The sequence below is a fragment of the Chelonoidis abingdonii genome, chromosome 4 (genome assembly GCF_003597395.2).
Source record: "Chelonoidis abingdonii isolate Lonesome George chromosome 4, CheloAbing_2.0, whole genome shotgun sequence".
Classification (NCBI taxonomy): Eukaryota; Metazoa; Chordata; order Testudines; family Testudinidae; genus Chelonoidis; species Chelonoidis abingdonii.
This window is the reverse complement of record NC_133772.1, coordinates 15,692,239-15,713,384: the sequence shown is the minus strand read 5'-3', so window position 1 is coordinate 15,713,384 and position 21,146 is coordinate 15,692,239. Positions and strand designations below refer to the sequence as shown.

The 21,146-nt window shown below is 42.2% G+C and overlaps 2 protein-coding genes across 22 annotated transcripts in view; one reads left to right on the top strand and one right to left on the bottom strand.

The window, feature by feature from the left end:
* RBBP5 (RB binding protein 5, histone lysine methyltransferase complex subunit) overlaps nucleotides 1-21,146 on the bottom strand; it is a 187,613-nt gene that overhangs the window by 37,931 nt on the left and 128,536 nt on the right. The window lies entirely within an intron of this gene.
* NFASC (neurofascin) overlaps nucleotides 1-21,146 on the top strand; it is a 198,440-nt gene that overhangs the window by 165,980 nt on the left and 11,314 nt on the right. For 10 of the 20 annotated variants that reach the window (XM_032792475.2, XM_075064866.1, XM_075064867.1 and 7 more), the window contains 2 exons: nucleotides 18,903-19,034; nucleotides 20,675-20,741. In XM_032792475.2, the coding sequence (XP_032648366.1) occupies nucleotides 18,903-19,034; nucleotides 20,675-20,741 (199 nt within the window). Of the gene's footprint in view, nucleotides 1-4,223; nucleotides 4,386-8,142; nucleotides 8,260-10,884; nucleotides 11,041-13,315; nucleotides 13,435-18,902; nucleotides 19,035-20,674; nucleotides 20,742-21,146 lie in introns of those variants that run through there. The other 10 variants (XM_075064860.1, XM_075064861.1, XM_075064862.1 and 7 more) reach the window with 2 other exon arrangements.

Here is a 21,146-nt window from a genome sequence, read left to right as displayed (position 1 = left end):
CCCTTTATCCTCCTTCAGTCTGAAGTCAACCCTCATTAAGAGCTAGAATTCAAAGGACAGAAAATATCCCCTTTCCCCCTCTCTCCCAAATTACCAGCTGAGCTATTCTTTAAGATTCATTTCATATTAAAAACCAAATGAGGTGTTTGCTTTGTATCGTCGGTCCTATCACGGGCGGATTAAGACTAAATCCCCCAAACCTGGGGGTGTGCTCTCCTTCCCAGCTCCTCCAGCTGGATTCTCGCCTTCCTCTCATTTTTGATCTTAGTGGTGCAGCATGAGGTTGCTGCCTGATAGCCTGCTTATTTCTCACAGCTCCATCTGGGGCCCCTTTGAGCTATGGGGTTTCAGGATCTAAGCGTCCTGCATTTACCTGTCCCTAGTCTGCCACAGGCTTGACATGATGATTCATTTTTGTAAGCACTGCAAACACACCCCAAATCTCTCACATTGACTTTTATGGCAGTTGCATACTGGATTATCCTAATGCAATGTGATGGTGCTACCCTGGGGTATTGTTTCCAATGGAGCTATCACGGTGTTACCGCATTTTGGGCAAACACTTCATGTCATCACTGTCAGCCGAAGCTGAGAGGCACAGCTCAGACTATTAACAACTAGACCATCACCCTGGCATGTGAAGGACACGTCCAGCTGCAGGACCACTCTAATAACTGCACTCCACCTGTTAGTTTTTTAAATACATGAAGATCATGGCCTAATGTGAGGATTAGTAAATAAACACACACCAGCCAGCATAATACAGTGCTGAGGCATTCATACAAGGTCAGTAACCCAGCCCCAAGAAAGTGGCATTGAGAGGACCAAACCTTAAATCCCTGGAAGTGTATTGGGTGCAAAATAGACCTTTAAGAATTTAGCAGGAGGCACACTCTAGTGGTATGAAAGCAGGACTGGGAGGCAGCAACTCCTGAGTTCTAATGCCAGCTTTGCCACTGACTCCTCTGTCTTTGAGCAAGTTACTTCTTTCTGTCTTGATTTCCCCCTGAGTAAAATGGGATAAGGGTGCCTCACAGGGAAGTTGTGAGAATTCATCAGCTAATATTGGTTCCTACTCTGGATGTTTTCATTGTGTATATTCAAAACTCTGTATTCAGAAGATTGTCCTTTTAGGGTCAATTGAGTTAATATCACCAGTAGCCGCACTGCTCTCTTGAGCTTCAGAAAAATGCAAGGAATCTGCAGAGATAGTGCTGTTAATTTTTCTCAGCCCAGTTCAGGCTTTTGTATTTTATAGCCACAAGGCATAAGAAACACGCCTTATCTTATAATTGGCTGTGAGGAAGAACTGCAGGAGAGCAGTCCTCTCCTCTCAAAGAGGTACTTGTATTGTGGTGGCCTAATCAAATAAGGAAGGGCTGTGTTATTCTGTGTCTCATACAAACCAAGCACAAGTTCTGTGGTTCTTTGACTTGAGCTCTGTTTCTGACACACTGTATTTTCTCTGGATTGTCTCATATGTTTGGCATTCTTGCTTCTTCATCAACATCAATCAAACCTTTGCCAAGGGGGTGGCAGGAGGCTTTCGATGGCTTTGCTTGTGCATGACGCTGGCTGTAGTTCTGTTTGCAGGGCTGGATCCAGGCAGTTCGGGTGGTTCTCTTTTTGTTTGTTTGTTTTTTTGCTTGGGGCTGCAAAAATGGTAGAGCCAGCCCTGTCTGTTTGTATCTGAGTGCTAAAGATCTGTAGCTGATATGATATTGTGAAAAGGGAAGACGCTGTTTTGCTTGCATACTGTAAACGGTTTGTTTCATTTTCTGTTTGAGTGGGTTGCTGGGATTTTCAATGTCGGTTAGGTATTTATTCAGCAACATGCTGTAAGGGGAAATTGACAGGGAGATGCACTGAGTGATTTAACAGTTCTATTCCATCTCTGAGCTCTAAGAGTCTAATTTTTGGACCACTGGAAATGTTCTGGTTTTACAAATATTTTGTGAGTGGGACTCTTTGGATTAGGGCGACCAGACAGCAAGTGTGAAAAATCGGGATGGGGTGGGGGGTAATAGGAGCCTTGATAAGAAAAAGACCCAAAAATCAGGACTGTCCCTATAAAATCTGGGTATCTGGTCACCCTACTTTGGATCTAGCTGCTTTGAAACCAACAAGATACATAATATGTGCACACAACCCTTCTGTGGATCTCTGGGAAGCCCATTGAGGCACATGCTGATTCTTAAGCAGTGAGGGATCCTGGAATGCAGCAGAGTCATGTGCAAAGAAGCATCTCTTTCAAGAACCAAAATAAGGCCCTAGTCCTGCAGTCAGGCCCTCAGGGAGCCCCTCTGAAAACAGTTGGGGTCTACCTAGGGACAAGACCTGCCAAACTGCAGACCCAGGTAAAGTGAAAATGAGGAAGTGACAAAGATCTGGTTTTGTTCTGGGTTGTCTTTTTAGATTCCTCCCTTAAAGTTGGTTTTATTTGGATAAAGATCACATTTAAAATAAGTCCTCCACTAATTCTCACTCATAACCAGGAGAGGCATTGCATGTCACCAAATCACAAGAATAAGCAAAGCAGCATTTTATAAAAACCTAGGGACACTTCAGTGCAAGGATCACAAAGCAAATTTTTGATGAATTATTCTGACAATTGCTGTTTAATTTTAGACCAAATCCAAATTTAGCCAAAGGCAATACCCTTTGAGGGTTAGGTTATCCAGTGCTGGTGCAAATATTTCACATGGCCTGACCTTCATTCATAGCTAGAAACATTTGGACAAGTTTCTCCAAATAGCAAAATAACCCTCATATCTACCTTTATAATAGATTTTAAGGCCAGAAGGGACCATTTGTGATTAACTTGTCTGATCTCTTGCGCAACACAGGCCACAGGATTTCACCCAGTGATTCCTATTAACAGGGGCCATCTACTGTCATCTACCTAGCTAAAGGCACTGGCTCCTATTCTCCCATTCAAATCTTTTGAGGATTAGGGTCCTTATTTATCAAAAGTGTGTAGACAAATCCAAAAAGTGAAAGTCCTTAAATACTGTAATTCAGCCTGTGGTGTCAAGCACAGAAAAAACCACCACTCTCCACCTACTGGACCATCAGTCGATAGGGTTCAGTATTCTTTAGATTTGCATCACAACCATTGAGGTACTAGGTGAGAAAGGGGTGTATCCTTCCTTGGAGGATGTGTGCATTATATATGTCTAGATCCCCTTTTCTCTCCTGAAATACAGCATAAGGGGGATCTGGATGGAGGGAAGGAAAAATGGGCTTATAGAAAACCTAGACTATGCAAGCCTCATCTTAAATGAATTAATAGAAAAGGCAGGTGAGGGGAGGCAAAACTGAAGCCATCCCCCACCCGATTAAAACAGAAAGCTGCATCCCCATCCTACATATGCCTCTTCAGCACCAACAGGCTCCAGCATCTTTAAAATGAGGTAGAATGAAAACAGTTAAGGTGTCTGTTGGCAGAATGCTGTCAACTCAGAAATGCAGTTGGTCTAGTTCAGGGGTGGGCTACGATAATTGAATTTTGCTTTAACTAGTCTGCGACAAACTGGATTATTATATTTTGTTAAGAGTTATATCTTATTTAAAGGAGACTTGACTGCTCTGAACTAACATCTTTTCTCAATTACACTGGGTGTAAAGTGGGGAGGAGAAACTGGCCCTTCTATTCATCTTCCAAGAGAACATAAGTAGGTCACCTTTTTTTTTTTTTCTCATTCCAGTGATACCAGTTCTTGCTGTTTAAATCCAAAAGGGGTAGAGGTGGTGGTAGGGATTTAAGGCAGAGCAGCCAAAAAGAGAGGCAAGTTGTTAAGCCATGGGAAAGGGAATAAAACCAACAATCAGCCCAGAACAACACTGGGGGCTATTTGTTTGGGGCCTCAGCTCACCCACTTCCTGCTGCTTTTCACGTGTTTGTTCTCACTCACCTACGGAATTTTTTGCGTGTCCCTTTATCCAAGAGATTCCAGGCACCCCCACATACCCGCCTCTGCTGACGCTGAAGTGCATGACTGTCACTAAAAATGTGCACATGGAAAGAAAATGAGAACTAAGCTTCATTCTCTCATTTCAGATGGTTCGGTTTGTTCCCCCTCTCCCACCAACTCCTATTTTTCTCTGTGTTGTGCCGCGCCACTCTGCTTTCTCTCTCGTGCGTGAATTTAGCCGTTGGGGATGGCAAGAGTTAAGGATATAACCTCTTCTAAAACTGCAGTTTTTACATTTCCCTCTCCCAGCTGTAACCTCGTTGCCTACAACTACAGTCAGTCTAACCAGCACTACAACCATCGCCACAACCACCACCACCATCACCACAGCTGCCACAACCCCTACAACCGTCGCCAGCACTACAACCACTACGGCGAGTGCTCCGACAGCCACCACTAAGCAGGACTTTGGTACTACGCTTTCCTATTTCCTCTAGCCCACCTAACTGTAGCTGGGCCTTTCACCTATGTCATGTCCATACTCAGGTTTAAACAACAAGCCAAGCATGGAATTTAACCCAACATGTGAAGGACTTCTTAGTGCTTTGGGGATGGCTTAGCAAGAAATCGGAGGGAATGGGACCTAGGGGTCAAAGCACAGGATTAATTTACAGGCGTTTGGGTTCTAATCCAACTCACTGCCTCAGTTTCTCCATCTTTACAATGGGGATAATATCACCCTTCCAGGAGTGATGTGATTTTAATTAACAAATGGAAAACATTTGAAATAATTAGGTGACAGACAATACAGAAGGTCACAAATTATTATTAAATCTTCTATTACCATCTCAGAAAAAGGATTCTATTATTATTATTATAATAAAAGAATTCCACTTCAAGTCAAGCACAGCAGCTGAGGTAGTAGACTCGTTATTGTGCACAGGATTCTTTTGGTTTATGCTTACCACTCTCTTTGTAGTACAATCTAGATATATAGCCCATGGGAAATTTGGGGAAGTATTTAAAATTGCAAGACGCAGACAAGTTCCATCTTTGGGCCAGGATCAATTTATCATGTGTCTCTGCTGGGAGGACAACATCCTGCATTTACATGGGGATGGACTCTCTAATGTAACAGGATTCTAAATATCCTTAATCTATTGACAGGGAAAATGGAAAGAGGTCTCTGTTGCTTTTTAAAAAAAGAAGTTACAGTAATTGCATCTCTGGTAAATAGACTGGTACTTACGGATAAATCACTACATTATCATTTGTTATTCACTAATCCAAAAAGTGCACTAAGCTTGTGGCAGAAGCTAATACAATCAAAATCGTTCATAGTTAATACTCAGTTCCTGTAGACAGCTGTACAGGTAAGAATCATGTGTATGTTGTTTCTCTTCATAGAGGAAAAACTTCACACTGATTAGTAATGAAAATAAAGAGGATTCTTTATTGGAGCTGCTAGATGCAGACAGAACCTATGCTTCTCTCTAGCTCCTAGAGTAGCTAAATGCCTTGTCTACATGATAAAGTTACATCAGTTTAACTCAAGATGTTAAACCAATCCAAACCCCTGTCTATTCACCCACATATCAGTTGAGCTGAAATTGATGAGAAACATGTTTAAGCTAAACTGCAATAAGCTACTCAAACTGAAGAAAAAACATCCATAAGGGGTTTGGACTGGTTTAACCAGATCAATTTATACACCAATTTAAGTTGAAGAGATGCAACTTTCTCATGCAGACCTCTTATTCCTTGGCTAAAGCCCCGAAGAGACTCTGCTGCCTAGTGTCACTACACAGGATTTCCACAACTAAAGCAGCATAAAAGGATCTGCTACCAGAAAGGTCTCATACAAATTACTACATGAGAAATGTTCTCAGTAATTGAAAATACACAGTATCACAGAAGCAGTATGTACTACCACAATACAGAAAAGGCGACACTGAAAAAGACTCATAGCAACACAACAAGCTAAAGAAATCAGTGGTGTTCATCTCAAACCATCCACCAGAACATAAGCGGAGAGGTCATGTATTAATGCAGTTAGCCCAACTAATTTTATTACCAGTGTTGTGACAAAATAATGCAACATTTTTAAGAGGAGGGAAACAAATTCTGGGCCATCATCTCATGATTTGAAAGTATGTCGTTTTTGTTAGGTATCCACAAAATGATCAAATCAGCATTTTTGCAAGTTTTTGTTTTGTTTTGTTTTAAGTGAATCGATTTTCAGCTGAAATGAATTTTGAATTATGAAATTCAAAACTGGAGAACATTTTAAGCTGTATGCTCAGAATCCAAACCATTTTAAAGTGAAAATGGGCCATTATCGCCAACTCAGCATGAAATGCAGAAACTTCACATTTAAAAAAAAATTTAAAGCCTTTTGCAACACACTTCTGCTTCTGGGAAGTCATTCAATTAGACAAATGGGGTTCAGCATGCTCCAGCATCAGTACAAGAACACACCCACACAGTGAGCCTTGAAGCATTAACAATCCTCTCTATGCTGCCCCAATAACCTCACTGGTTACTGATGCTCTGGTTGAATTTATCTCACTATGTAGCGATCAATAGAAACTGCTGTGTTCTGAAATAGGAACATGTTGAAAACATTTGACTCCATCCTCTTATTCCTCGGCCAAAGCCCCAAATTTTACTTGCTATGCTCCCGAAATTGTCAGTCCCAACCGTTCAAAAATCTTGTGAGACCCCCCCCACCCACGCCTCAAATCATGAGGATTTTATTTACATAATAAATTTGGGGATCTTTTTTGTTTGCCTTTTTGGTTTTGGAACCTTTAGGCTGCACTCAGTGCACGTTTTCAAGCTTTTCTTGGCAACAAGAAGGGTAAGAAACTCACTTGCAATCACCAGACTACAGCAGCTGGGCTTTAAAAAAAAAAAAAAAAAAAAAAAAACACAATAAATGATAAAATGTGAGAGTTAGCAATACTATGCACCATAGTAACAACTATGACAGCATATCACTTGAACCCCAGCATTGCAAAAACACTTATGTACACGAGTAGTCTCATTGACTTCCATGGGTCTACACACCCACATGCATAAAGCTAACTCCATGTATGAGTGTTCACAGACTGGGGCCTTCATTGTGATTTCCTGGGGCAAGGTTCCTGCAGCAGTCTCTAGTTACGCCATTTGTCATGGCTGCACATTGTGCATCCAATGGGATCGCATGGCCCTGAAGAATCAGATAAAGAGATGCCCTTTTGCAATCCATTTATAGAATGGAAAAATCTTCCATTTTTTAAGAATGAAATTTTTTCTGCTGAGTACAGGAATGGAGTCAGAAATCACTAGCATTTACCTTGCTACACCAAAGTCTGTGCAACTGTGTCATGTAAATATCACAATGTAATTTCTTCTAAAGGCTAGTCTACACTGGCAGTGGCAGCGCTTTAACGTGGCTTGTGTGGTGGCAGCAGAGCGCTGGGAGAGAGTTCTTCCAGCGCTCTAAATAACCACCTCCATGAGGGGCGTAGCTCCCAGCGCTGGGAGGTGCACTGTCTACACTGGTGCTTTACAGCGCTGAAACTTGCTGCGCTCGGGGGGGAGGGGGTGTTTTTTCACACCCAACAAGCCCTAAGTCACTTTGCAGGTGCAAGCTACAGTAACTGGCTCTACTTTAACATAAAGAGGTATTTACTCTTCAGAGTTATATTGACATTGCTCAACTTGAAGTCACTTGTGTTTTTGCTAGGAACAGCTTGATTGCATTATCCAACATGTAGTTTGCAGACTATTAACATAGAAATGTTCTTTCCCAGTCCCTCCTCTAGACTGTGGTAGTGAGCGCATGCTTCTCTTACCTTGGGTTAGGCACTCTTTTAGCTAGACCATAGCAGTTATGATACAGCCATTAGTCTATCAATAGTGTAAGGCAAAGCCTCTCTGAATGTAAGAACTGAGCTACCTAAATACACAAGCTGTGATGCACTCTAGAGTTTAAACTCACCTATAAGGCTGAAGGGTCAGAGTTAAGAACCTGCCAGGTTCTGAATTTGCCAATGAATAAAACATGCCTTAAGCATTGTAACATACTTAGCTAGGAGGGAATATCCTCTAACTAATGCAAGGGGCTTTAACTTTTCTAATTCATAACAACTTTGAAATAGTTTGTCAAACCCAGATGTGAGGTTAAGATCCATGTGTGTATAATCCAAAGTACTAACTCCTGTTCTAACCTGTTCACCAGCCACGAATGGATCATCCATATGGAACGTAAAAGCTTTCACTAACAGTAACTGGGCAAACATCACCTGGAGCCACAATTTTTCTGCTGGAACTGACTTTGTGGTTGAGTATATCACCAGTAAGCATCAGACCGCGTGGAGATACTGCAGAGCTGTTATGCCATTAGAGATCCTGTCAGGTCTCAGGTTTTCAAAGAGCCCCTTTAAGCAATATTAATTAACTGCAGTGTATTGAAACCTACTGTCCAGCCTGTTCATGGGGGGAAATATGCAAAGGATTCTCTTTGCCACTAAGAATGCGCTGGAATCGTGAGTTTTGCTGTTCTTCTAAATGCAATTACCTTCTCCTTTCATTCTTGCAATGGAGGGTTCAGAGCCGTGCATTCTGAGTTAACAGGGCTGCCCATTTGGGAGTCCAAAGGAAGCTGTAAAGGCTTCAGCTTGTCATGAGATTAAGGGCTATAGAGAAAGACCAATCAAATTGGGAACAAAGGCTTAAGGAGAAGAAAATGAATACTTTTAGTAGATAATCTATGGCGCAACAGTCAAAAAAAAACGTACCTGCTTTTGAATGAAAAGGGCAGAATCATCTGTGATCAGTAACTCCTGTATAATAGATTTCATTGTCTCTTAAAATTACAGAGCTCAACCTGGCCTGGAAATTCAAAACTGGCATCTGTCGTGGTTTGGAGGGGGCGGGGTTGTTTGTTTTTTTTGTTTGTTTTTTTAAAGTACTGCTTTCGTGGTGTCAGTAGGCAGATAGTAATGAACACTGTTTGCATCTATTTCCTGAACATTTCATAATGTCTGATATGAATTTAAACAGTCTGTGATTCTTACAGTGATCCAACTTTGTTTACAACATCGTTCTAGAGATGAACTCACGTGCTGCTTAGAATCCCTTCGATTGCTGGACAGTCCCTGTTCCCCCTGTAAGGCTTCCACACCTTTAATTAGTAGGCAAAGCCATATTTGCAACTCTCAGCACTGATTTAAGGAAATTAGTTTATCTTCTTCCCTTCTGCATTATTCCCAGAATTTGAAATACTCATCAGGCTCTCAACTCCCTGAAGCTTCCTCTTAACATAGTAGAATGCAAAGCATTTCTCTGAGCTTCGGATGCTGGTCTTTTCCATCCTTAGTACTCCCTTTCACTGCAGAGAAATCTTAAAACACATACAGCTTGTGCCTAACATGAGGCCAGATGAAGAAGTCCCTCCTCAGGACAGGTTCCAATGGGAGTTGTGCCTGAGTAAGGATTTGAGATTCTGGGATATTCACAACGTCAGATGATGCCTCCCAAATCTCCTTTCAGGAAAACTCCCCAGGAGACCTCTTATTGTTGATCCCCAAAAGGGTCTAAAGATGCTCCTATATCTTGGAAAACTGCACCTATTCCGTTGCCATTTGCAAACCACAATGAAGTTGAACTGCTCATACACTGTAGTGCTCATTTCCATTTAATTCTTTCAGATTCCCTTGCCACTGGAGCAACCATACCCCTTCTGTCTTTGGTCAGAAGGTGCTCAAAGAGCTTTCCTGCCTCTTTATACTAGTGCCAGGCATCTAACACAAAGACTGAAAATTGTCACCTCCTACCATCTTGGCTACAGCATATACCACAAGCACCCCTAGAGAGAAGGGCTGTCTGAGTTTGGGCTATCAGACTTACACCGATCTGTTCATTCTGTGCTAACACAGTCTCACCTACCCGTTTAAATCGCCTGCACCCTGATATGTTTCAAGCTAAGGCTACAGTGTGGTATTTGCCATGCAGCCAACAGACTTTACCGTCTTTTCCATAACTCCTGCCTCAATTTAAACTGGACACGAGTGCTGAGACTCCATGTAGCATTCCCCTTCCCCTGCTAGACCACCACAGCGATAGGCATTTACTCATTTGTGATACAGGTTGTCCCAATTTTCTGTAATTCCCAAGCAAAAAAAATATCCTTTTCTCTGCTGAGTGCTACAGATTTTATTTAAAGGTATTAAATATGCCCCACACATGGTCCCAGGTTCAATCCTCGTGTATGGCCGGAATTGGGTTTATTACACATGCACTAAGGACTATCAGCAGCGCAAGACCCCAACCATTTGAGCTGAAGGAGCAGGTTCCCAACCTGCAGGAGGACCTATGTGGGCCCACCACTAGCAGGGACACAATCATGCACATCCGAGCTAGTCTTTCAAAATGCTTACAATCATCAGCGATTCCCTAACCAACACGAATAGATGTAGATTTCCATCCTGCAAATAAAACTGGAGGGAAGATCCTGCTATCAACCCCTTCTTCTCAAAGGCTTGAAAGATGGCCTTTAACCCCGTGCCCTGTAAGTCGGCAGACTGGCTTTATCGGATCAGCGGGGGTAAACGAATTCCAGACCCCTCCTGTGTGAACACACTGCTCCGATTCCACCAGGCACCCAAACCTAAAGACTGGTTAGCAAAAGAGCTCCACCAGGTTCTAAAAACAGAGAGAGGTCTCCTGGGTGTTTACGAAGGCATTTTCAATGCAACAAATGGAGGTGCTATTAAAGCACTGTCATTTACCTGTATCACTGCATTTTCTGTATTCCCAAATGGGCAGTAATCACAGACACTGAGGACATTAAGATGTTATGGCCCTGGTCCATCAAATTATATTATTTCTGCTCAACAGAGACGTGTAGCATAATGCAGTCGGCATGAATATGTCTGAGCTTCCTGCCACCTGATTTTGATGCGAGGTTTCTGTTTCTCAGGTAACAATACAGTGAGATCTATCCCTGTTAAAGCTCAGACCCCTTCCTCTGTGCAGCTGGCTGACCTGACCCCAGGGATGACGTACCAGTTGTGGGTTTTTCCCAAATGGTCTAGCCCCAGCGAAAACTCTTACATAACCTTTACAACAAGCTCAGGTGAGACGGGTTCCAGCCCCACTGTGTGATGCCTTTCCAAGACATTTCATTCCATCCTGAGCTTTGCCACTTTTGTGCTGTATCTTCTTGCTGGGGAGGTTTGGCCATGACCGTGCATGGAGCAAATTTCATTCACTCCACCGACATTGTGCCCTCTCTGCCCTTATTATAGCCCTAGCTCAAGAAGCAGTAACATTTCCAAGGTCAGATAACATTGTCTCAACTGCAAGTTATGAAAACCAAAAACCCTGGTGCAGCCAATAATGTAACAGGCTCCATTTGAAACAAGGAATCCTACAATAAGGGTAGAGATCATGCACTTGTCATGCAGCTATGCTTAAAACATTAAGACAGACTCCTGCAAAGGATCCTGCTTGTTACTGTAGGCTTTGTGTTTGCATTTTCACTTGTGTGCTGCTTCTTGTGGTGGTGGTGGTGGTTCTGGCACAGCAAAGCGTCTGTGTCTTTCTATCTGGGTTATTGCAGTAATGGTTGTTCATACATTCACGACAAGATATGGATGAGGAATAATGCCAGGGGAATGTAATGTTTGTAGAAGGCCCACAGAGATGGTCACAGAGGGGTATGTGCATAGGACTTTACAGATGTATAAGAAGACAGATATAGTACTCTGGGAATGACATGTTCAATTGCATGAGCAATTTTTCCGGTTTATCACCTGACTGCATTTTATAGAATGTTAAGTATGGGCTTGATACAGAGCCCACTGAAGCCAATGGAAAGACACCTATTGACTTCCATGGTTGTTGGATCAGGCCTCGTTTATTTAAAATCTCTGTGTTATTCCATGAGTTTTGGTAGAGTCAAAATAGGGACAACATGGTCAGCCATGGATTTTGTGGCAGGCACCTCTCTGTGATACCTGTTGAAATTTGGCCCTAAATATTTATTTGAAAAACAAACAATAACCAACCTTTATGTAGGACCTTGAAAGCAAAATATAGAGCTGTACAATCTCTCTTTAAGTAGGAAACCCTGAAACAAATTCTATTTGCACTTACATCATGCAGTGCTCCAGACAGAGATGGGGAGAAGAACTTAGCCTTTCTGTATCTTATATGTGAGGTTCAAAGTATTGGTGTCCTTAACTATATTGAGTTATCCTTATGCCATAAGATGCTAACATAACATGTGACAGATGGAAAATGCTAATATTCGTGCAGCGTCTTTGTATAACAATGGACAACTCTGATAAAATACTAGCAAGTATACGGTACCTTGGAAGTACAGCCTGACCTTGCCTGGGAGCTGACTCAGTCTGATCTGCCTCTTTCATCTCTAACCACTATCATCCTGTGAAAAATGGTGAAACCCACACCACAATGTTCCTCTTATCACCATCTTTGTAAAGAATCCTTTAAGGACAGCCGTGGGGGGAGGAGGGTTAGTTTGACTTGGGTTTTTCCTATTTCTATTCTACTTTACATTACGTGGTACATGGAGTATGGGTGTTCCCAGCTAGGGTCATTTTTGTGGTTATGCTTTTAGAACTGGAACCTCAAAATCCAAAAAATCCTAATTTTGAGCATTTTGGCTTCAAGTCCCTAAATCTGAGCTGGCTCCTACAGTTTTGGGTTTTGTTTGGATCCAGAACTGAAAGGAGGCTATTTTCCAGTTCAGATGTGGCCTGAAAGGTTTCCAGAACACCTCCAGTTGCCACACCTTAGCCTTGATTTTGTCTCTTAATTCTGAATCCCAAACCTAATCCAGATCCCAACACTCTCTCCTTCGCCCCCTCTCTGTTTCTATGAGATGTCCCTATTTTCTTCTTTGTGAATAGTTGTAAGTTGCCAATTTTAGATAGACATCTCTCTTTTCCTGCCTGCCTCATTACCCCCTTCTTGCGGGGCTCTCATCATAGGAAATAAAAGGGAAATCAAGGTCCAGGGAATCCCAAAAGCAAGTAGTTTGCTTGATTTTGATATGCACTATACGTTTATTTTTCTTATTCCAAAGTCCACATTTTCTATGTTTGAAGAGCTCCTTATTATATTGGCATTAAAATTCAAGGATTCACCATCGTTATTCCTCTGATAAAATCCAGATGACTACCCTAGCCCTATCACCGTGGGATCCACAAAGCTATCAATTGTTTATGCATGCATGCATGCTGCAGTTTCATTTTTATCCTGGCTGGATGCTATTGACTTGAGGGTTGACAGCCCACTGCCCCATCATGTGCCATCATTAATGTTTTATGACAAGAAAGCACTGTCCATTTTTTTTGGTTATGTTTTGCAAATATCTATTCTAGAGGTTGCTGCTTATTTATCTGCATTCAAATTGAAATAGTCCTCCTGCACCGCGGCTGCAGTATACTGCACTCTGACTTCTCTGCCGACGCTATTGAGCTTTTGGTTAATCAGAACAATGCTTTCCAGTTGTAAGTGATGCTTAACTACAAATGTAGCTTGATTTAAAAAGAAGGGGGGGTTCCTTTTTTCACCCCTTAAAAACGTGGGAAGGAGGATGGAAGTTTCACAAAATGTACCAGTTACATTGGTACCTAGAAACCAACAGTGTATAAAAATCGAACCAGCACTGGATACGTATTTTTGCTGCATGTCTGTGTGTGTGCAGTATTTTATACCTCTCTATATAAATATGTATGCATGCGTACATATGAACCCATATACACACCATTGTCTACAAAAATGATCAAATACAATAGCTTACAGTACTGTTAGTACAACATGTGGGAACATTACCATACAATAAACATTGTATTTTTCATACAGTATAATTATAGGCTGAGATTTTCAAGACCACTTAAAGGGCTTGGATGCTCAATCCCTGTTGATTTTAATGAGAATTGGTTTCCTGGTTCTGGGCAGCTTTGAAAATCCTACCCACAGTTAACCCCACATGCAAATTTTTGAAGCAAATTAGCTGTCATACAAGCAACAGTACAATGAAGCCGACTCTAAAGACCACCTACAACATGAAGCACAGTGTCGTGAGCTACCTCTTTAAACCCAGTCCAAGATTCAGCCTTCAGAGAAACGGCATGTGAGTTTTGCTAATCGCCCGGTCAATGGTTTATGACCGATTTCACTGTCAGTTCATAAACTTGTCATTTTTAGTCAAGGTGTGTTTTGAATCACAGTTTATAATTAATTCAGGAAATCCAAAGTCAGCACAAAGGTGTTTCAAATTGATGCCTGTTGGATTACCCGGCTTCTTTCTTTTATTTAGCTAAATTGCTGGCCTTGCATAAAGGCAGATCAAAACATCCTATCAAATTACAGCCACCCACCTATTCCCTTTTTTCCAAATGTTGTGATCAGTCACTGTGTTTACACTAAATACAGGTTTGCTGTAGGTGTAATTTTGGCATCACATGATTTTTTTGGGGGGTGGGGATGGCAATTATAAGCCTACTTTGACAGTAGCCCAGTTCCACTATCCTAGTGAGAGACCCTCCTGTTACAGTCTGTTTAAAACACTCCCTGCGGTGGCAAATCTGGCCTCATTCCACACAGTGGCATGATGCTTTTCTTTCAGGCGGTTTTTGCTTTCAGTTAAGAACCACTCCATTTCTCAGCATTGTTTCCCCGTAGAAATCCCATCCTGTTAGCATTGCTAATACAATTTCCTTTCATTTCAAAGCTCTCCAGTATAATTTTACTTCCTCCACCTCCACCATGAACATTGTTACTCTAATTCAATTCTCAACTCCATTGAATTATCTCACACCTTTCATTATAAAAATGTGCATCTTTAAATAGGGTTCAGCTCCCAGAGTGGGTCCTTTAGTAGAAGAGGGGCATGCACAGAATACCAGCTGACAGTGTTAAAGGAGGAAATATTTAAGTTGGCAGCTGACTCCCATTGAAAGTCAATGAGAACTGGACACCAAAAGCCAGATCTACACTACAGAAGGTTTGCCAATACAGCTATACCAGCAAACCCTTCTAGTGAAGATGCAACTTCTACTGACAAAAATGTGCTATTTCCGGTATATCTTAAACCAGTTTCCCAGCTGAAATCAGCTATACCTGGAATAGTGTGTGCAGTTCTGATGTCCCATGTTTAAGAAGGATGAATTCAAACTGGAACAGGTTCAGAGACGGGCTACTAGGATGATCCGAGGAATGGAAAATCTGCCTTATGAAAGGAGACTCAAAGAGCTTGGCTTGTTTAGCCTGGCCAAAAGAAGGCTCCGGGGGGATATGCTTGCTCTATATAAATATATCAGGGGGATTAACGTTAGGGAGGGAGAGGAATTATTTAAGTTTAGTACTAATGTAGGCACGAGGACGAATGGGTACAAACTGGATATTAGGAAGTTTAGACTTGAAATTAGACGAAGGTTTCTAACCATTAGGGGAGTGAAGTTCTGGAACAGCCTTCCGAGGGAAGTAGTGGGGGCAAAAGACTTATCTGGCTTTAAGACTAAGCTTGATAAGTATATGGAGGGGATGTTATGATGGGATAGTTTAATTTGGGCAATTGATCTTGGATTATCGGCAGATAAGTCTGCTCAATGGTCTGTGAGGGGATGTTGGATGGGATGGGAACTGAGTTACTGCAGAGAATTCTTTCTTGGGTGCTGGCTGGTGAGTCTTGCCCACATGCTCAGGGTTTAGCTGATCGCCATATTTGGGGTCGGGAAGGAATTTTCCTCCAGGGCGGATTGGCAGAGGCCCTGGAGGTTTTTCGCCTTCCTCTGCAGCGTGGGGCATGGGTCGCTTGCTGGTGGATTCCCTGCAGCTTGAGGTCTTCAAATCTCAATTTTGAGGATTTCAATAACTCAGTCATGGGTTCGGGGTTGTTATAAATGTGTATGGGTAGGGTTTTGTGGCCTGCCTTGTGCAGGAGGTCAGACTAGATGATCATATTGGTCCCTTCTGACCTATGAGTCTATGAGTCTATACCAGAAAAGGTCTTTTATGTTGGTATGACTGTGTCTACACTAGGGTTTTGGCAGTATAATAATGTTGCCTTTTTTTTTTTTTTTTTTTAAAAAAACAGCCAGCTCAACCAACACTACCACACCAGCTAAAGTTTCTAGGGTACAGCTGGCCTGACTCCCTTTTGTGCCACTAAAAATCTCCTCCTAAAAATCTTGGGCCAGATCCTCAGCTGGCATAAATTGGTAATAGAGCTATGCCAATTCACGTTGCAAGGTTCTAACTCCATTTTCATTAGTAAAAACTCTTTCCCCCCTTCCACCTTTTTTCCCCACTTGAACTAGCCTAATTTTTGTAGCAGTTTCGCTGGAAACATCCACTCACTAACATCAGGGTTTCAATTTGATCAGGGTTCAATTTTTAGGGAAAGCATGAATTATCATAGCAAAAAAAAGATATGGAGGACATCCTGAAGTTGTGTTTAAAGGTATGGAACGCTGGAATGTTTAAAATTAAACTCATTTTTGACAGTGTTGATCAGTATATCATGCTTCTTTTAGATAGGCTTTTATATGCAGGTTTCAGAGTGTATTTTTATGGTGTTACTTCGCATAGTATCTTTAAAAACATCATGTTACCATATTTGAGTACAATCCAAAAATGATCAGTTTTGGGAATGTATTAAGATGGAATTGAAGTCTGATTCTGTGGCTTTTGCTTGTATGAGTAGTCCCATGGACTTCAACTGGAACACTGATGCAAGCAAGGTTTGCAGAACCTAATCAGGGATCATCCTAAGAGAGCTTCCCAACAGAACATGCTTTTCCCCACGTTGTTCGTATTCTGTATCTTCATCTAAAATAGCTGATATAACATCAGCACTATTTGGCAGAGCAAGTCCTCAGTGACCTCTTGTCATGAAAGAATTGGGTGATTCTAAAACGTGGGTAACTTCAAAGTTCTCAGCATTATTTGCTGCTGACATTCTGAATAAGGACATTAGATGTGGTTTGTCACCGCATGCACACAGTTCTCATTCACCTTGCATGCATTCATGTTGAAATAAACCCAAAGGGAAAATATCCTTCCCACCACTCCTGACTTGAAAGCCATGGCATCTGATTTTGCAGTCCTTCGGGGAATTTTGGCCTGAGTAAAAAATTGCAGGATAGGGCCCACATACACTCAGTGCAATGGTGCTTTTGCCTAACTGCGTGAAGGTTGGTCCAAAGTAGGGTTGATTAAGGTCTAACTGTATGAGTGTGTTTCACTGCTTATGATGATCTGTGCCTACGGGAGATGGGACTGAGCACTAGATAAACTGAGTGGCTGACTGGCTCTGAGCCCTTGTTCACATTAGAATTTGATATTATTTACCTACCTAGGTGATATTAAACAAAATGTAGCATATTAAGGATTCTGGTACTGCTTCCTCATAGCCAATGTCAGATGAACAAAAAACAAAACCAATCTAGTTGAGGTTGTTTTCTTTATCACAAGAGAATTAACAGAGGGCATTTGCTATCTTAGTCCTGTCAGAACGAATCTAGCAAATTCTGGCTCAAATTTTTGATCCCATCGGAGTCAGACCCTAGAAGTCCTCCATCTCTCTTGCCATGAATATCTATATTTACACTGCAGTCTGGTTCCATTTAGCCTGCTGATGCACTGAAGATTATTCTCTGCTCTGTTTTGCTGAATACCAGGTGCATGTTGATTAGGAGAGCCAGGAAATAGCAGTGAGTTGCTATTTATAGGCTAGAGCTTTGTTTGTCCTACTGTGTTTAGGAGCTACAAATAACCATTGCCTGAACGTTGTAGGAGGCGGCTCAGGGACTGGAGTTAAGTGTTGGGATACTTTTCCTTGCTTAATATTAAATTCTGATGGATGGCCTTGTTGTATGAAATAAACTGTGTAATACAGAGCCCCCTCCAGTGAGGAGACATACCATCTTTCAGGGCACTAGGGCCAAGACTCCTCTTCTTGGAACCCAAGGATGGCTCATCAAGGGTCTGCCATCAGGGATCTCCACTAGGAAATCTGCCTAGGAAAATTCTCGGGTGCCAGATATAGCTCCCTGACCTCCCCACTGGCCTGGACAGGGTCAACACCCTGTCCAGCACCCATTGTGGCAATGCCTGGTCACCATGGGTTGGTCACATTTCCTCACCTCAGCGGGGATGGCTCTTTTCAACCCAGGTTGGCAAAGAATTTGACACTTTATCAAACAAGACAGGTTGTACCACCTAGGTCCAGGTCTATACTCAGGCATTGGCCAAAGCGAGCAAAAGCGGTGGAGCTACACCAGAGCTGCCTTCTAAGCAAGGAGTTAAAAGTAGGGGTAGCCTGATTAATGGAAACTCTGGCTGGTCCTAGCTTAAGAACCAGCACTGGAGCAACTATACCAAGTGTTGACCTGGGGCTATTCCCTAAGAGTTTCTCCCCTACTCTGCCACTGCATGCACAGAGCACAGCAAAGTCAGGGAACTTTCTATATTTAGTGCTTTGTTCTAACTGTGTGTCAGGAAAATAAAAGCTTTTAGCTGCTTCTTGGATGAATTTCACACCCCATTTATGGGGGCCGCTTGAAGTATAGCTTTCTGCTTATTTCCCATCATTGTAAATGGATGATCAAATCTGTTACCCAGCTTCTTTTGCCTTTATTTTTAAACACCCTTCATTAAGTCTGTACTAGATCCATTTTATTTATGTTGATTGTGATCCTCTGCCATGCACAGCTCCTGCCAGAATTTTGAGTTGACAAAGCGTAAAAAAACAAAACAAAAAACACAGTCTGTATTCCCATGTAATCTCAGATACCAAACTGATCAATAGATACATACACAATGCAGAAACATGGTTGTAGAGATGGATCATTTATGCACTGGTGAACTGGGTTTTCCTAGCCACTTGGCTCAGTTTTTTAGTTCTCTCTGCTGTTAGACTCTGTCCTTTTTAACTTGTTTTCTTGAAATTCCTCTTACCAGCTTATACCAAGAACCACGTGGACATTGCAACCCAGGGCTGGTTTATTGGGCTGATGTGTGCCATTGCGCTTCTGGTTCTGATTTTATTGATAGTGTGCTTCATTAAGAGAAGCAGAGGCGGGAAATATCCAGGTAAGAGTAATATCCAGCACTATCTTATTCATGCTGTTGAGTTTAAAGAAACCCCTATGCTTTGCGGAGCGAAGTCAGCTTTACTGATCTCAGCCACGCTCTTCTGAGTCAAAGGGTTTTTATTCTTCCCTGGTATGAGAATTAGTGGTACCAAAAAGAATGTCAGTTAATTAAAGGTGAGGTGAACGCTCTGTGCTATGCTTGCTACGCAGGAGAAAGGTTGCATAGTTCATTGCTCTTGTTAAGAGTGACCTGACATCTGTTCAACAAATAGACTCCTCTCTCTCTGCAAAAGGATCTCTTTCTGCAAACATCTCATTGAAATCTTCCCAAGGCAGAGACAAGGCTTAGGAGAATTCACCTAGTGATGCCCCCTCTATAGCCATTTGAGTGGCTACACCTTGATATCCAAGCATTGTGGTAACGCTCAGTACCCAATTCTGCAAGCCCCTCCATATGTAGGATTCCTATCCCAGTCAACACAGCCCTGTAACCAGAAAGCTTGCAGGACTGGGCCCCAGGTAAGATACAGGGCAAACATCCTGCAGTTATTTCACAGGAGATGAGAGACAGACAGACAGATGTGAGGTCAGATTGCAGTATTAATAATGGCCTGTGTTCTGATCCCAATGCATATAATTCCTTCCAGGAAAGAGAATAATACTGACCCTGGGGTTAATGTAGGGCACACTGAGCTGCTCAGACGAAAGGCTACTGTGCATGAAGTACAATAGCCAGCATTTGCCAACAGCTACCCCATAGTAGTAATATCAGATCATTACTTCCCGTATATTTAGAATCGGATGTATCTGTTTACTGGGTGGCAACAGCTGGCAAACGTTGACTCTTTAAATTGTTTCATCTGTACAACACTGGAGCCTCATTACAAAGAATTAATACCATGAGCATAATAATTGTATTTCATGCAGCACTTTAAACCCACACTTAAGGCTTGGTAAAGAAATGGATACAATTGGCACCCGTAAAATCCTGGGGTCCCCCATTCCGGATAAAACCCTTCACGGTATTGGCAACATTCCTCATTCTGGGTCTAATTCACCTTTGTTACACTCCACTTTTACATGAGTAAAATCCAGGGAGTCATGCCAGAGTAGCGGTGGCAAATCAGGCGCCCTTAACGCAGGAAATAACCGCAAGGAAATGCCTTGCCCTACCAGTGGCAAGGTAGATACTGCAATACAAGATTATAACAGTACCCACTGTAGACATAGGTGAACCCAGGGGTCCCTTTCTGGTGGGGATTATGTGATACTTCTCTCCACTGACCCTTACAAAGTTATTCTTTGATTTCTAAATCAACCCATCCAAACAGAGTGACAGCTCTTTTGGAGATTAAAAACATGAAATGATTTATAATGACTTTCCCAGTACATTTGCCAAGGGCTCTTGATCAGATGCATGAGAGCATTGTTTCAATCAGTTTCCATGTCAGTTACTGTCCTCACTTTGTATTCTCCTCATCCACATTCCTTAGCAAAAAAAACAAACCCAAAAACAAACCAAAAAAAACCACACACACACCCAGGAAAGGAGGTCATTCTTGAAACTATGCAGCTAAATTTTTTTAATCTCCCATATTTAACTTAACTTTTGCTTGGTGGTGTGCTTGTTTATCACAGTGCGTGAAAAAGTTGAAGTCCTAGATCACGAAGACCACAAAGTAGATGATCCATCATTTGACTACAGGTATGTCTCTACTTGGCATGTGTGTTCAATAAGCCACTTCTATCCCACCACCTGCCCGACTCAAGTCTCACCCCTCTCTATTCTCCCCCACCCCACATAACTATCACCAAGGCACCGCACTGTCTCATGAATTACTTTTCACCTTCCGTTTCCTCCTCCTCCTGTCTCCCACTGTGCAAGATCTCTGCAAAAGGAGACATTCCTGCCTAAATATCCAGAAAAGCAACCAAACTAGAATGTTCTAATAAGGTGTCCTCCTTTCTCCACCCTCTGCATTCTCGAGGCAGAGAATGCTCTGACAACAATCACTTGGGACAAGATCATTCTCCTTGGGAGGAAACTGGCTTCAGACACACACAGTGACCCACCAAGAGCCAAAGATCCTCAGGCAGTGCCAGGCTGTTA